This window comes from Notolabrus celidotus, chromosome 12 (assembly GCF_009762535.1).
Source record: "Notolabrus celidotus isolate fNotCel1 chromosome 12, fNotCel1.pri, whole genome shotgun sequence".
Classification (NCBI taxonomy): Eukaryota; Metazoa; Chordata; class Actinopteri; order Labriformes; family Labridae; genus Notolabrus; species Notolabrus celidotus.
The window spans coordinates 6711164-6729269 of record NC_048283.1 but is presented as its reverse complement, the minus strand read 5'-3'; the positions used below and the strand labels follow the sequence as shown (position 1 = coordinate 6729269).

Genomic DNA, 18106 nt, shown 5'->3' with positions numbered 1-18106 from the left:
AATGTACATTGGAAAGCCCTAAATATAAATGCAATAGTTTGACATGACAGATTTTTTTTATTATTTTTTTTATTTTTATGAAGTGATGTTGATACATTAACACCAGACACCTCTTCTGTCACATGCTGCCAAGGTTTTAATGCTGTATTTAGCTGGCTTGGAAGGCATACATTGCCTAAAATGGAAGGAACCTCTGAATGCCTCTAGCCTTTCATCCACTGTGACATTAGGGCCTGGGTTATAGAGTAGTGGAAGTTACTGTACCCACTTGCAAATATGTGATATGAACCATTTCAATTGTATATGTTGATTTCACCTAATGAGCCAAGCAGAAGAAGTTTCATACCGAAAAAGTACTTTGAACAATTTTTGTTTTTTGAACTTTAAAAAAGGGTCAATCTGACCCGCAACATAACAGGAGGGTTAAACAGCTGAAACTTGATGAAGGTCACGTTTCATATTCAGATTGAATATCAGAGCAACAGCAGCCATCTTGCTGACATTTTGCCACTGCCACCAGCATTCAGTTACCAAGGAAGAAACAAGAATGTAAGAAGCCACAAAGTATTAGGATTAGTTTAACCCCAGTTTAAATGAATCTTTCACAAACTGTTAGTTCAGGCTCATTGTGCAGAGTCTGTGGACCCAAGTTAATGAAATTACCTCCTTAAGTACAAGTCGAGGAAATAAGGAAGTAACATTGAAAAGCCCAGTCCTCCACTTAAATGTAAAACAGCTTCTACAATGAGGAACACATCCAAGAATCCGAGGGTGGATTTCTTCCTTTTTCATGATAAGCACAGTGTTTTTATCTGTCCTCTGACATGTGGCACTGCTCTGCTTGTCAAGTCAAATGATGTGCCACAGCGGTCGTGACTGTTTCATTTCCAGGCCTGGCTGCTGTGTGTGAGAGTGTGTGTGTGTGACTCATCTGTGTCCTTACCCCACACCAGAGGCCAGGCGGCAGAAGAGGAAGGAGATGTAGCCCTGGACAAAGGAGGAGAAGAAGGCAAACACACTGTTGATGGAGAGGGAGATGAGGAGGGTCTGCCGTCTGCCGATCCGATCAGCCAGGCCGCCCCACACGAAGGCCCCGACCATCATCCCCAGGTACACGATCAGACCTGAAGAGGGAGGGGAGGAAAAGAAAAAGAGAAGAGTAATGGAGGGGAATGAGAGTGGGAGGTATAATGGGGACGGAAAGAGAGAGGACATAATAATGAGGTGAATTTATTGATATTACTTCCAGTCACCACATCCACTCTCATTATATGTCCAATTCCCGAATGTTTAGCTGCTTTATTATGCTTCTGACGTATTTTACAGCACAGCTTAAGTATGGCTTAATCACCTTGACTGAATAATACAACAACAGAGAGCCATTGGAGTCAAATATAACAAGCCCTATTCACATATGCACTCCTGGAAGTTTCTAGAAAATTTCAGGACAGCCTGCCCTTGAAAGTTTCCAAAGTTGCTCATTCACACATCTCCCTCACAGTGAGAAGTTTTCCCTGGCGATGTGTGGGTGGTTTTCTCAGAAGGCAGGACATGACATAAAAGGATGCTGCTGTTACAAAGTCTCTTTGTATGTTTACAAGACATCCAAGACGGCAGGTGATGCAGAGTCCGACACTATGATGATACTTTTGATTTGATATCAGTGTAATGTGTAGTTCAAAGTACCAAAGAAGAGGCTGGCCGGCTGCAACTGGCATAAAGCAGCTTCATTACGAGCACAAAGATTGCACCAGCCAAGCACTGGTTGCATAATATAAATGTCACCATCCCCACCCACTCACTCACAGTTAAATTTACCTGCCATGTTCACACATCAGCTCTCCTTGACTTCTTGCAGAAATATATGAGGGGACTGGTACGAAAAAGTCTGGCTCAAGTCAGGGGATAAAATGTGTCCACTTTGGTTCAGTGGTTTCATTGTGTGCTCCATGTACAGAGGCTTCAGACCTTGAAATGGGGGGTACAACTTTGACCAACAACAGCCCTTATCCACATGTAATTCTCCACTCTTCCTCCCTCCTTTCACCATTCTGTCTCTGCATAAAGGCATAACAGCAACCTCATAAAGCCTCAAGCATGAAAAGGAGGTGTAGAATAACAAATAGTTTGAGGCAGATCTCTTCGGTCTAAACCAAAAACCCTCTGAGAAATGCTCAAACCGATGCAGGATAAAATGATTTCCATGTTATGCAAAAAATTGTTGTTTTTACAGTATAGCCTTTATGTCAAATAATCCAATGAGATGCACCCCTGTGACCTGCTGCCAATATGTTTTAGGTCAAACTTTGTGTGTAATCATTTCAAAATAATACATTTTCTAGATCAGAAAGTAGCTGCTGCAGAATGTTTAAGAGCTGAAGGCTTTGCATCTACAGGCGGTTAGACCAAGAGTAATTAGAATGTAATTAGAATAGAATAGAATAGAATAGAATAGAATAGAATAGAGTGTACTTTATTCATCCTCAAAGGGAAATTCGGGTGTCTGGCAGATACAATTATAAAAATCACACAAAACAAGTAATTCAGGTGTCTGTCAGCTCATCTCCCATGGCTAGAGTTATGAAGCCTAATGGCTGCAGGAAAGAATGATTTTCTGTATCTCTCAGTCCTGCAGCGCAGAGAGATGAGCCATCCACTCCCTTAACTTGGACAGTAATACAGCATGGATCACTTTTTCCAAACACAAAACATTTTGGAAAAAGGCTTTTTTGCTTTCTTGTGTAGTTTCAGATCATACTGATGCCATTGTTATGTCTGTATGTGAAGTACTGAGTAAAAATTACAAGTCATTTAGCTTAACTTTCGCATATAGCTAGGAAAAAGTGAGCCATGTTGCCCTTTGTGATATCTAAACTTTTTCCTTATTATAAACAGATTAAAATGTTTGAAAGATATTTTTTTGTTATCAGAGTAAATTAGTAATGTTTAGACATCCTGGAAAATTAATGTAAGCATTTGATAGAGCTGGGATCTGCTCTGCAAGCCTCCCATAATCTTCAGCTCGCTGTGGCTTTAAAGTAGCATAAAAATAGCAACAACAAAAAAAACAACCTTAAAGATGACAAAGTAAAAACCTCAAGTGAGTCTGGACTTCAAACTCCTGACATCTTACAACTTCTCCTCTGCAGATTTTCTTCTGTACTACAGACATCTTTTCTCTCCACAGGCCAAATATCCAGGAACAAGTGGATGTTTTTTTTTTCCCACATCAGGAAGTTACAAGAAGTCTTTGTCAGAGAGCAGAGAGGCTGCTCACAGAAACAAACAGCACCAATGTCAACCCAGCCGTTTGATCGAAGGTGCTAACATGACTCACAACTCATGAACTTATCCAAGCCTGCCTCACTCTCTGTCTCGACCAGCCTTCTCTCCCTCTGTGGCACTGTTGATGCTCCCACACACACGCACACACACACACACTTTGCTCCTTTTGCAATTGCTGCCTTATTGACATCCTGTCAACAGTCTCCACGCTCCCTGAGTCAGTAGTGATTCAAGTTATTGTTGAGATCACCCTGAATGAATTAGAAGGAAGAGGACGGTGTATACTGCCCACTATTTTACATCTGTGTTTAAATCCTATGCCTCCTTTCCTATAATCCATGCTATTTTGTATTTCATTTGCAATATTAAGACATTGCACATCTCCATTAAACCCTAAACATGTGTCAATACTATACTCTAAATGGACAATCAATACTGTACAATTTTCTACCATAAATGATAGTGTATCTGTCAAGCATTTACTCCATCTGAAATCCATTTAACTGACAAAATCTTCTGCCAATAACAGCTTTCTGCCTCATTACTGTAGACAAACAAATGGCTGATCAATAGAAAACCCAACAAACACCCGGAGCCCACTTGTTCCTGAGCTTTCAGCCATGTCTCATTGTGTGTTAATCTTTATGTGGCGTTCATCGGCTCATTCAGCCATGATAGCAGTGCCTACAGTCTAAGGCGCCTACAGGTACCAAGATGCACCGAGCATGAGCAACAGTACCCTGTAAAATCGATCCTTGTCCATGATGTCTCCTGCAATTGCATTTCGGGAAACTTTTCTCATGCTTGCATAGTTTTTGCTAATTTGCAACACAAGAAAAGGCGCAGACTACAAATCAACCCTGAAAGAGCCTGATGTTCCTCCTGACTCCCAATATTGTCACTGTAAATATCAATTTTGGTGAGAAAACACAAAAAACATGGACACAATTACCAGCAGTTTTTTTAAAAAAACGTTTCAGTGTGGTGGCAAAATAAATGAATAGAGCAATAGATCATTATAGTGACAACTTTGCTGGAATCAAATAGCCATATCCAAAAAATAATATGGCACTCTAAACAAGGTTGCTACCTCATGACTCCTGATGGCGGTGCTAATGACATTTAACCTGTACATTACCTCTTAAAGGAGTACATACTCTTCAGTTGATTAGATATCATGATATATCATTCTATGGCTGTATGCAATTAAATGATTCTCACAGAATCGCTGTTTTGTGATATTATAGCTATTGTGGGTCATGTAAAGGTATCATATACATTTTATAATGTCATATTAAATCATATTTTATCACACCATATCACATTGTATCTTATCGTATCTTATACTACCCTCCCCTATCCTATCTTGTATTACAGTATGCTATTGTTTTGTATCACATCATTTTGTATTGTATTGTAATGTACCATATTGTTCATACCATACCTTATTGTACTGTATCCTATTGTACAGTATTGTATTGAGCTGTATCCTATCGTATCTCAATGTTCTGTTTCATTTTGTTTTGCTTGCATAACATCAAATAACATTACATCGCATTGTATCTCATCATTTCGTTTCTTATTCCATTACATCATATTATATTGTAAGTAAACCTAAGACTTACCTTTTTAATCTAGCTTTTAATTTGGAGTATTTTATGTTTAGCTCTGCACTGCATTATTATTTTAATCATTGCTTTAACATTTATTTATCCTATTTAAATATTTATTTATTTATTCTATGCATCTGATCTTGTCAACACTATCTTATTTTTAACTTTTCTTTCCACTCTTACTTATTTTATTAATTCTACTGTGTTGATTTTATTTTAACTTTAACTATTTTATTTATAATAATGCCTTTTAGAATTTTACCATTGCTGTTGTTTTCTGTCTCTGTTATTTTGTGAAGCACTTTGGGCTGCATGTTTATGAAACTTATGTATGAAAGGTGCTACATAAATAAAGTTGAGTTGAGGTGAGTATCCTATTGCACTGTATCATATTGTGCTGTATTGCATGGTATCGTATCATATTGTATCTCATTGTTTCATTTTGTTTCTTTCACATGGCATCACATCATACTGTATTGTATCACACTGTAGGAGTAACCTGGTATTTTTCACCTCTTCTGTATCAGGTTAAGAATCATCAAAGGTATCTACTTAATAGCAAAAGCTTTTGAAGGCATGGACAGGTGATGTTGTCAACCAATTGTCAAATTAAAAAGTCTTTCATGTGTCATTCTAGATGTGGATAAGTCTGTTTAATTTTTTGTCATTTAGCGCATTGTAACAACAACATGGTTAAGTAATGGACTGATCATGGTGACTTTAGAGAAACAATGATTTTCACATAGTTCAGCTCCAGTCTTGTCTATACTCCAGTATGTGCCGATCAAGTTTCTACATCACTTTTCAAAGTTAGGACTTCTCACACCCTCGTACTTGCTGCATCAAATCAAAGTAATTCTTGTGTTTGCATTAGATTGCATCTAATAGATGCGCATCATGAATAGCACCTGTGTTCAATAAAGAGCTACTCTTTTGACTAGTGTGCTGAATGGATCAAGACTCAAGATGAAAATCACAAGATCTAAGTGAACATGAAGAGGTTTTAGTAGTGGTAAGAGGCGCTTTATGGTTATTTGAAACACATGGTTGCACTTCACTGTCTTCACTTCCCTTCACTTTACTTTTAATGGCCACTAAACCACAGAGCTGGTAGAATCTGCTGTTAGATGTTACACAGACTACTGCAATACGCCTCATTATGCACGCCACAGCTTATCTCATTGTGATGACCAGCTTGCTTTACACTGATCATTAGCACCAAGAGGACTGGCTGCCACCATGAGAAGCCAAGTTGTTTCTGCACACAATGAGAGTCACAAAGCAGCTGATAGTGTTTGCTGGGGATGACACAAAATTCAGCTCCTGCTTCATATAGCTAAATGGTCTGAATTAGCCAGACAGGAAAGCAATTATGGGGTCAATTAGGCTTGAAAACAAGGAAGGAAAAACCACTATAGATAAGAAAGTATAATCCATCACAGTCTTACAAACAAACTGTTGGGGGAGGTTAGGGTACTATTAGGGCAGAAAAATCCCAGTTTAGCACTGAGGATGGATTTTTATGCCTTGGAATCTTATAAAAAGGGATGTCCTATTCTTTTAGATAAAAAGACAGTCAAAGGAATTGCAAAAAGTGTGTGTTTGCAGGGTATAAGTGTGTGAGTCATCCCTCATTCCCTCGGTCTGTCCTCAGTCGTCTGTCTGTGTAAACACTGCGCCGCTGAATAAGGGAGGAAGGTGACTTTCACTCCCTCCTTTGATCGATTGCAGGGGGTTGTTTGTGTGCATAAGTTAGTGTGTTTCCATGATCTCAGACGTGTGTGTGTGTGTGAATAATATCTCCTGTGAACAAGTATTGTCAACATTTCCATTTTCTCCTGTACTGTAAGTGTGTCCTCTTACTCTGTGCGTGGGTGGCTTAAGTGTGTGTTCATCTGTGTGTGTTTCACTGGCAGAGCAGAGAGACAGCTGTGAGCCTCTCCTCCTGACAGAAGAGCTCATAGCAGCAACTACGAGCCAGAGATGATTGCTGGGCTCTTAGCCGTCGCCGCATTGCAGCAGAGAGGCAGAAGAACAGACAGACAGATGGATGGACAGACAGACAGAAAGAGAGACACAGTGACCAGGAGAGACCACACATTCACTATCCCCTGTTTCTGCTGTGGTGTGGGAATCTGCCTGATGGGTTGTGCTGACCTGTCAGCCTTTTCAGCACGACCCACTATCAGTGGATCACTATCTCTGGCTCTCTATCTCCCTCCATCGTCCTCACCGGCTAACTCAGCTTTGTCTATCTCTGAGGCTACAATACATCACTATCTTATTTTTCCTCAGGAATCGATTCAATCTGAAGTTATCTAATTTATCAGAGGAGTCAAATAACCGATTTAAAGTTGTCGTAAAAGTCAGAAAAACTAAGTGTGTGGGTGAAATGCTGAAATACAGTGTAGTCCTTTTTTAACACTACATCACCGGCTCTGTAGAGAGTGTTAAAATATAGCTAGTCCCTCTTTATGACCCTTTAAAACCAACAGTAATAAAGTACCTTCTCATGGGACAGCAGAGGCCTTTTTCACACAACCTCCAGATGTTGTGGGGTGAATAGAATCAGAAGCTCAAATCTTACCACGTCTACATTATTCACAAAATTTCTCATCACAATATTATATATCATTAATCAATATCATTACATTTAATAAAAGCCTCATTGACCTGACAAGACCAGAAATAAACCTTATTTCAAAATACTACAAGTGAAAATTTAAGATTTCATGACTGTAATAAGTAGAAAATTGCTGCCAGCTATTTTTTAAAGCTTTCTTGAAACAATTATTAAATTTTGTTTCAAGAAAATTTTGCTTTAGTCAGTTTAGGCCTCACTTTTGGCTTGAAATATCTTGAATTAAGAATAATGCCTGTCAGGTCAATGAGGCTTTTGTTAGGTGTTATGGAATATTTTGCGTTTGCAGGGTATCTCATTAATTGACGGGGCCATATCATTGATAAGAAATTGATGAAAATCACAAAATTGAAGTGTACAAAAAGTGCTTTCTACTTTTTTGAGTATCGGAAGTTGAGTTGTGGTTTTGTTTGTTGGCGACTGATTTAACTGAGTTGTAGAGGAAATAATAAGATAGTTAATCCCCCTTCATGACTCTTTTCTTATTGGTGTAATACGGCTCATTTTTATTGGAGAACACATGCCCCCTAATTAAAAGTCTCCTATAAGTCGGGATGCTGATGCATGAGCACATCAAGTATTTATCCAAAAATGGTTTTGAAGTTGTAGAAAATCCTTAAAATAGAGTGTACATATAAAGAGCTGAAATACTGCCTACACCTTTATTGAACATTGGACTGTCCAGTGTTAGATATGCTTGCTGCTGAAAACAGTTTTAACGGGTTTGTTGAGTAAGAGACAGGTAGTCTCTCTCTGTGACCCTTTCATCTCATTTAAAACTGATCTAATAAAGTATCTTCCTGTTAGTAAAACAAAGTGCCTTTTACACAAGAACTGTAGCCCTAATAACTGAGCGCCACCGGCTCCACAACTTGCTGATTCTTTACAGCTCCCTCATGAAAAGTCCTCTTGAGGTCTGGATGCCGATGCTGATACACAAACAGAACAAGTAATGGTCTGGAGCATTCAATTACAGCAAGTGATCCAGTTTTGCTGTTTTATACTCTTTATTTTTTGCCTCAGTTGTCTTTATTGTGTTCCACATGACTCAGGTTTGCCCACACTTTTACAGCATTGATCCTAAACCCTGTCGTAGTGTGGTGATAATCTGTTTCTGACATCTAATATGCTTCTTTTTTTTTTAACACCTCTTGGTCTCATGTCACACTTTTACATCAATTTTTGTTCCAGCCTTTTTCCACTGATGATGAGCTGCTAAACCTGGGTAGGTGTACAGAGGAAGTCATATCCTAAACAACTCCTGCCTCCTCATCTACTCATATCTATAAAAATATACTGTGACATATTTTTTAGTTTCCCAATAAGAGCTGAAACAACCCAAAGAACAGCTGGATGAGAGAGCTAAACAGGTTGAAGGGTAAAACTATAGGGAAGAGGAGAAGAGGCAGTCTTTAGATGGCTGAGAAGCTCTCAGAGAGTAAGCAGGGGGAGGGGAGGATAAAGAGTGAGTAAAGAAAAAAAGAGGAAGAGGAGGGGAGGATGGTGGCCTGTCTGAGCAGTGACAGAGCTCCCAATGGCTTCAGGGTATTGCGTGTTTGTGTGTGTATGAACATAGGAAGACAAAGTGTGTGCCACTGCAGGGTTGTGTGTCTGTACATGTTGGCTGAAGGATGGGGGCAGGGCAGGGGGAAACTAAAAATAGAAGGTTTTCCCTTTCTGCCAGAGAGAGTGCGCAGGGCTTTTTGAATGAGCTGGAGGAGGATGCAACGCTTCATCAGAGGACCAGGCCAGTCAGCCATCACACTCCCCACTGCCGACCACTTAAACCAAAAGAGAAATAAAATGTAACTGCTTAAAGTCGGACAGCTCACCCTGTGGTGAATGGCAAATAATGTGACATACCTCTGGGTAATTTTCCTCTGGCCATGACATTGATCTATAGCCTTTGGTGATGATTTGTTCAAAAGTAACCCCTCCCCCCTTTTCACAAACCGGCTGTTTAGAAAATAGTTACCTTCATTCATAAAGCTTTGACTGACTCAGAATCAATATTATTACTCTTTGCCCCAAACAAGATTCAGATCAAATTAAAAGGAAAATGTGCAATCAAATTTTTTTAACCATGTCTTGCAAAGATGATCATTACTGCAGTATTAATAAAAACACATTATGAATAACAGAATACAGAGCCTCTTAAGTCCCCACTTCATGTTCAAAAATTCAGTCCAAACAATATTGCCAACAGGATGAATACGATTAGACCATCTGCTGCCTTCCAGCTTGCATATTTTTCTTTAGATGCTAGCTGAATACTAATATCTGTAAGCTGAATTACCACAGACACTCATTCTCGTTTACCAAGATTCTGTTGACAGGAACAGCTTTTTATATCAGCAGGCTGCAGCACCTAACCTGGTTTGCACAGTTTTTCCCCCTGCTAGCATCTCCCACAGGGGCTGAGGGGGAAGACAAATGCTGGCAGGAAGTTCTTCTTTTCTATACTCTCTCTCAACCTGCTGTCTTTATTTGTCACTGATATAGAGTTATTGATTCTAAGGTCATCACTAAAGACCTAAAGAAATATGATACACACAAATGAAGCCCCTTTCACACATGCACTGACCATTTCTAGAACATTTTAGGACAGCCTGCCCCCAAAATGTCCCAAAGTTGCCTATCCATACGTCCCTCACAGCAGGAGACTTCTTATCAATGCTACATGTGACCAGTGTTGCCAACTCCTCAGTGAGGAGAGTAGCTATTGGCTGTTCTAAAAGTCACTAGAAGTCGCTAAATGATGTCATTATTTAATTTCCATAACTTGAATTGTAATGGACGCTGCAGGAGAGACGTGTAACGTTGAGGGGGAGACAAAAAGAGGTTCAAAAACACTCTGAATATGTTTCTAACAACACTTAGGGGCCTACAACAAATCAAAGTACAATATTACATTTTTCAACCAGAACATTTTCAAGATGTTTATTGTATAAAATCTACATTAACTATCTGAATGGACCAAAAGGAGACAGGATCAGCCAGCGGTGTCTGTGTACATGTGTGATGCATTTGCAGTCTGGATGCTGAGGGTTGAACGACTCCTGCTCTGAATGCAGCTAGGAGGGACTCACAGTAGCATCCACTGCTTGACGAGTAGAGTAAGAACAATACATGCTTTCACGCCAGTCTCCAAAAGTCTCCATTCGACACCAGAAAAAGTCTCTGGATTTGTCGCTAGTCTCTTTTTTGAAAAAGAGTCGCTAGAGGGGTCTGAAAACGCGCTAAATATAGCGTCAAAGTTGCTCAGTTGGCAATACTGTATTTGACTGGATGTATTATATCAATAGAAGAGCAGAGATGAAGAAGCTGGCAATCAGGAAAAAAAAGTATGAAGCAGTCGCATTCGCACAAAAATCACACCAGTTGCGAACAAGTCAAACAATATAAATGTCATGTCACAAAAATCAGGAAATAATTTACTGCTTCAACGTAAGCAGTAAATGATTTCCTGATTTTTACCTGCTGCTTTCGAACTTTCAAACCTCAATTCTTATTGATTTTACTACGGGGACTGGCAGAAAAAAGTTAAAATAAAGTAGGGGCAAAAGGTTAAAGTAGGTTGTGTTTGCACATGCAGCCCACCTGAACACTTCCTAGAAATGTTCAAGAGTGCAGAGCATGTGTGGAAAGGCTTAAACCTCAGGAGCATGTGTGTATTAGCTTCCTCAAGAAGAGAAAGAGGCTTATTTAGCATGTTGCTGCAATGCACAGAGCAAATACTGCTGGTGCAACCAAGTCAAAATACTGAGGTGCAAGTAGCTTGATATGCAGTACAGATAGTTTACCCTTCATTGTGACGCAGAAGCACAGAAAAATAAACTGTGTGTGCAGTGTACTTGACATTTAAAAAGGGCTTATGCTTATCCAGCACTTCTCTAGAAATCTGCTCCCTCTGTAGCGAAACAAACCCTCAGTTTCTTCTTCATTTTATGGCAAAACCAACTCTGCATGCCGATACAACCTCTGCAGCTTCACACGAAGGACAAATCAATGACAACCACACTGCTGCCTTTGAATGTGTCTCCTCTGGGGAGTAAAACGATGCACTACAGCTCTCATTTTTGAAGCTCTGGATTTTCTCCTTTAAATGTTCCTAATTTGAAATTAATGTGCTGCTGGAAACATGCAATCATTATGAGTTCCTGGAAGAAAGTGACACGTGTCTATGTTAAAATATAAAATGCTGTTTCAGAGGTAGAAAAAAAACAGGGTTGTTTCTAGGTCCTTTCTCTGAATTTGTCTCAGGGAATGGCTCGATGCTCTGCGAGGGAATTAATATCATGCAGCCAATCACCTCTCACAGTGTGCAGAAGCTCATCATCACACACATGCAGTAACAAATCCACACACACACCAAATAAACATATAGGATTCCGCCACAGTGCGTCACGTTAAAGTGTCTCGCACTGTGATAGCAGAGGAAGCTCCATTTAGACCTCGTTGAGATGGAGAGGGTGAGGATTGGGTGGGGGTGGGGTTGAGGACACGAGGAATCATGGGATGCAGATAGGCATGAGCAGAGGAGGCTCTCTAGCATGAGTCAGGGGTGTTGCGTAACAGAAAGAAGAAGGGGGGAGGGATTTGGGGATAGTTGTGTCTTCCTACTGGCTCCCCCTGGTATAACACAACTCAGCCAGAGAGCACGGAAGGAGGGAGGAAGAGATGGAATGGACTGTAGATGAAGTTAAAACTCATATCTATATGCAGGATGCATGTTTGTGGAAGTAAAATCTGAACCTATACTATAATATTTTAGGCCACTTGAAGACAGTGCAAAAAGGTGTGGGTTATAATGAAAGACCAATTTCAAATTATGCATATTAATGTGATCCCTTGCTCTGCTACTGTCTATGTTTGTAGCACACACACAAATATCATGTAAACCACACATGCAGAATTGTATGGATGTGTAAGCAGACAGACATATCTAGCCTCACACAGGCCAATAACCAAACATGTCAGCACTGCAATCCTTATCCTCTGCATGGACCACCAGGAAAATCACACAACCCAGTTACCAATTAAAGGCATGGATGCCTGCCAAATGCTGCACCGAGGTGAAGTGCTGATACATTGCTATGCCATCTTATGTGCACATTTTCATTTCTTCCTATACAGCAAGCAAATTGCAGGATATTCTGACAAAAATCGGTTTGTAAAAAAGACAGAGCAGCTAACAAGTAGACATCAAAATTTAGAGTGGGGAAAGGAAAAACATGAACATAGCACATAAACCTCCCACTGATGCAGCGCTGCAGCTTGCTGACCAGCAGCAGACAGCAGAACTGAAAAAGAACATATTGTACTTTATCAGCAAACCTCTCTTTCTGACAGCTTCAAATAGAAAACATGACTCTGTCCTTGTTGCACCATGAACACACAGTGTGCCCTTTGAAACAATAACCCATCAGAATGATTTTGGCTGGGGAGGGCAATAGTGAAGGCTGCGCACTGTGGTAGCTGATTTAACAATAACTTTCCAGCCAGCGTTAATGCAGAATACATGATGTTCATTTAAACAGCTCAGACGATCAATAGTCAGACTTCCACATTTGCGGGGAGACATCAATCAATGTTCATCGATGTGGCAGCATGACAGTCTAACAGTCCAAATCCTGAGTCCACTGAAGATTACATAACTTAATATCTTCTTGTTATATGAAATTATGTAAAGCAACTTAACATTTATTATCCCATGTTGTAGTGGTGTTTAAAGTCATTTATATTTGGAGCAATGTAGTCCAACGAAACTAAGGTATTAATTCTTCTGTGTTTAGACAGCATGTCATATGTTTGAAATCATGGCTGAACTACGTGGTAAAATGTATCCAACAATTTTTATATTGTGCTCCATATTCATACTTCCAGGAATATAAATCAATAACGCCGTCTGCCTGAAGAGTAGCCTGATAATGGCAGAGGTCTGAATAAATCAGTATGTTATTTATAGTAGTAGTAGTTTATTACCCAGAAGTGTGAAATACTGGATTCTGATTGGTCAGACCCCCATGACAATAGTGATAAATTCTCAGAGTCCCTGAGTCTGCATCCATGTTTTATAGTCTATCGTATCTCCTGACACATTTCATCCTTCAGTCTAGTTCAGGTATAAACACATACTTTATATTGAGTCCTAAACATAAACAAAGCAGTTTGTTTATATTTATTTTCTCTAGGAGGACTCTTCCCCTTGTTCATTGTGTCCTACCGGGCAGCCAATGACAGATGGCGAGGCGGGTTTCGGCTGTGATTGGACGTTGGCCTTACGGATAGAAAATGATCATAAGGTGTTGGCCCATTTCACAGCATACATAAACACAGACAGAGACACAACTCTGACTGTAAGGAGGCAAACAGGAGGAATACAAATCTAAACACTGCCCACCATCACCTTCACATATCCACACACACACACTCACACAGTCTAGCAAGAAACCAGCTGAACCGAATCGAAGAACATTGTGTTTGGATTGGCGGAGAGTTTGATTAAAATTCTGCTGCCGTTCACAGGCTGCACGGGCAGTTGAATGTTAAATAGCTGTAGTTCCTCTGCCAACAAGCCTGTAGAAAAAGCAATTACCGAGGGATAAGCTGCAAAGGTAACTGCCAAGATAAGACAGAGATACAATGTGAAGCAGTAGCATAAACTCCCAAAGGAGACACTGAAATTAAATAAACAGAAAGGGCACAGAAGACAAAGGAGACAAGCAGTCGCACCATAGCTAAAAAACAGTGTTTACACTCCTACATTCTCATGTTTTATCCCCCCTCCCATTCCTTGTTAAGTGCTTTACTAATGGTCAATCAAGGTATCTGCTGAGGTAAATTAGGGCCAACCGGAGGGTCATCTGTTTCCCTTGAGGTATCCTCCCGTACAACACCTCTGGACCTCCCACTGTTAACTGTGCTCCAGTCTTTCCCAGTCCTTCCTTTTCAGCCACCTTGTACCATCTGTCCATTACCTACACTCAAGCTCATAAAAGATACTTTCTGCAAACCCCAGGCGGCTCTGATTAAAACTGAGCAGTCTGCCTCTGCGTCTCTTTAAACATTCACTTTGGTCTTCTGGGTACTGAAATAATGTTACTGGAATATCACTAGTTCACTTGATGTAGGATTATTTAGTTAATTAGGCTCTTAATCCACACACAGGTCATTTGTTGGTCATTCATACTCTTGGATTACATGAGGGCGTTTGAGTCCCGAGTAATTTTTAGTAGCAGGTGTAGGAACTATTCTGGTTTCCAGTTGTAGTCTGAGTAGTCACTATTTTTTTCATTATTATTAGAGTGTGTATATGAATAAAATAGCAGATACGTTCCAAGAATGTTGCAACATTAGAGTTTAGAGAGATGTTTTGATGTGTTTGTTTTTTGTAACATAGACTGTGTAAAAGATGGATGACATGACAGATACCCAAAGTGAAGCCAAAACATTTGGAGCTCCTCCAAGACTGCAGTATTGGTCATAAAACCTGCCTCCTTCATGTTATCAGATGTGACATGGGTCAAACTTTTAAAACAAGTTACATGTCAAATAAATCATTCATAATGTTAGCTCTTATCACGCTGACATTTGTCCAGTTGTTCCTTTTGTCTAAGTTGAATTTTGATCAGTTGTTTGATGCTACAATTAAGGTATGACGCCATGACTGACAGCTCTTTTGACAAATGCGGTTCTTGCAGAGAGTAGAAGAGTAACAGTGAGAGAAAACAAACAGTAACTCTAGATTTATTACACTCCATGATTGTGAGTGTCTGCTTTAAACTGACTGATGAAGCTTGTATAGTGTGGTCTGTACCAACCTGGGTGATTTATGCTGTGGGGTCAATTCCACGGCTCCACCAGCCAATCCCTACTCTTGCTCCAGATGATGTCACCAGTCATTTCAGTTTTGATCATGGGGGATATTTTGGCTTCACAACTGGGGCGTCATCTATCTTTCTAAACAGTCAACAGGTGGTAAAAGCATTGTATCTTTTCATTGTCTTTAAAAGCACTAGAGTAATATCAGAAAATCTTACCCAGCATGCCCTTGTTGGGCTCAGATAGACACATATCCTTCTCTGCAAATGGCAGCACGAAGCCGACCACAAAGATCTCTACGCCATCTGCCATCAGCGCCAGCCCGAGGACAAAGTAGAGTGTCCACTGGAACTTCCCGTGGCCACACTCCTGCAGGATGGTCTCGTACTGCTGGGCCAGCTCCTCCTGGTCTTTCCTCCTCTCGCCCTCATAGGCGGACAGATCTCTGAACTGCTGCGCCTGCGCTGCTGCTACGCCATCCATGCCTCCGGCTTTCTCTGAGTCAGCCCTGGGGATGCCCTGGTACTCGCCTTCGTAGATCTCGTCATCCTCGTCATGTCCTTCAGTGGAGTCGCTGTGGCCTTCATCGTCATTGGCCCGGCTGTCATTGCGGTAATATCCTCCATCATTGCCAGGCGCACCTCCATAGTCATCATCATCATCCTCCTCCTCAAAGCGTTTGTAGGAACGTTTGCTGTACTCATCGGCCACTTTGTCCACGCCGCGCCCTACCTTTTTGCCAACCTGTTTCTTGGCCACTTTGGCGATGTCCTTTGCGCCACGAATGAAGTCTGATCGGCCATCTCTGTATCTCCCGTCGTCCTCCATCTTGGGTTTTGGGGTGGTGGTCAGTCGCTGCTAGGAATGGGAGCTATCAGGAGCGGCCCAAGCACATGAGTGGGGCAATGGGGATTTCTGTTAGCTGGTGAATTCAGCACCACGGACAGCTCCCTGCTCCTCTACACTGCTGCTGCTGCTGCTCTCTGGCCAGCGTGAGCTCAGATACCAAATCCTGTAGAGGAGACAGAAAAGAGTTTGTGTATTAGAACAATTCATCACACTGACTGCATGTTAGGAAGACACATCCATCGTAAGCACACTTTGAACAGATCTACATCAGAGCCAATTTACTCAGAATTACAAAAGGAGCATTGGCGTTCAAGTTCACATCGTCGCTGCCATTTGCAGGACACTTTATCTGGCTCAGCACTAATGGCCGAGAAAAAGGACATGACAGCTTTAAGAGGCTGACATCTGAGTGTGGAAGCTCGGTGGCCCTGTATTGTCTGAACAGCAGTTATCTCATAGCTCTCACCTCGGCTCAGCACAAATCACAGCATGGCATTTACAGTGGCACGCTGTGGAGACGACATGTGACGGATCCTACTGCGACACAGACATATTTAATTAACAAGCAGGGCTGCAGTGTGGTGCAGTATGGGTCAATGTGTAAAGAGGCTCCTACTGAGGGCTTTCATGACTGTAGTGTGTGAACTCATGTTGAAACCATCTATTGATGAAGAAAATGTTTCACTCTGGTCTTGACACATTGACTGAAATATGAAAACACACACTGTTAATTTGAGGAGATACTCATTAAGTACAAAAGCGATACAAATTCAAAAGATTTTATAACAGAATGATGACCATCCATTATTAACAATATCTATGCCACCCTGCTCTTTGCCACCACACTCAGTCAGTGTGGTGCTGTCCTTGTTTGTCTCACTGATGAGGACATGCTGTGCCAAGAAAAAGCCTGCTATTAAACTAATGGACAAAACAAACTCTGCAGGGAGATCCTCATTAACATGTGTTTGTGTGAGCTTCTCTCATGCTATGAATTGTTCCAGTCATAGCTTTGATACCCACAAAACACATTTATGAATACATCTGTTCAAATGAGCAAAACTCCCAAAAGACTTGGGGGAAAATACTTTCACATTAGAAGAAAACGATTGCTATTTTTTTCCTTTTGGTACAGTGCATACAGCATTTATATTCATTATAGCATAAAGACTGGAAACAGATGGTAAACGCTAACCTGGCTTTGTATGATGGTTTAAGAAAACCTGGCAAACAGAACCTCTAAAGCTTTGTGCTTCCCATCCTGACATGATTCACCTAAGAGCTGATAATATGTGTTCAATTTTAACTCCATGTGACATGAATACAGTTAATATTATCACACCCACAACAAAAACTTGTTTGATCATGACATAGCAAACAGCAAGAGTGGCTGAATGTGATTAAACGACTTCAAGGAGAAAGTTTTTGTATTTTTTCAACATGATAATATCATCGTCCCTCCTGTCCCCAAAGGTAAAATACAATCTTCAGGGATGTGATTCTTCTGCATTCTCCAAAAACATACTAACAGCCAAACGGACATAACTTCTCCACATCTTCATCTTCCCATCTGGATAAGTAACTCCCTTTACACAGCCCTCAATAGGATTCAAGGATTGAAGGTTTTTTATTGTCATACCAGCACAAGCTGTTGAATGATATGGAACCAAATTCCGTTACTCAGGTCCCGTATAAAGCCACAAAGAACACACAATTAAAGGAAGACAGCAGTAATAAATATACAAATATACAAATATAAATATTGTGCATGGACTGATTGAGTTGTTTATGTCAGTGCAATTGAATGTGCAAATGTACAATGTGCAAGTTTTGAGGTAGTCAGTTGTATAGTACTGTTCGTATCCGAGTCTGTATGGCTGGGAGTGGCTGAGAC

At 40.6% G+C, this 18106-nt stretch overlaps 1 protein-coding gene across 1 annotated transcript in view; it reads right to left on the bottom strand.

Moving 5' to 3' along the window:
* sv2a (synaptic vesicle glycoprotein 2A) overlaps positions 1–18106 on the bottom strand; it is a 62730-nt gene that overhangs the window by 22249 nt on the left and 22375 nt on the right. The window contains exons 2-3 of the mRNA XM_034696972.1: positions 15582–16375; positions 944–1124 (exon numbers count right to left, since the gene is read on the bottom strand). Coding sequence (XP_034552863.1) covers positions 944–1124; positions 15582–16191 — 791 coding nt within the window. The 5' untranslated portion in view covers positions 16192–16375. The remainder of the gene's footprint in view (positions 1–943; positions 1125–15581; positions 16376–18106) is intronic.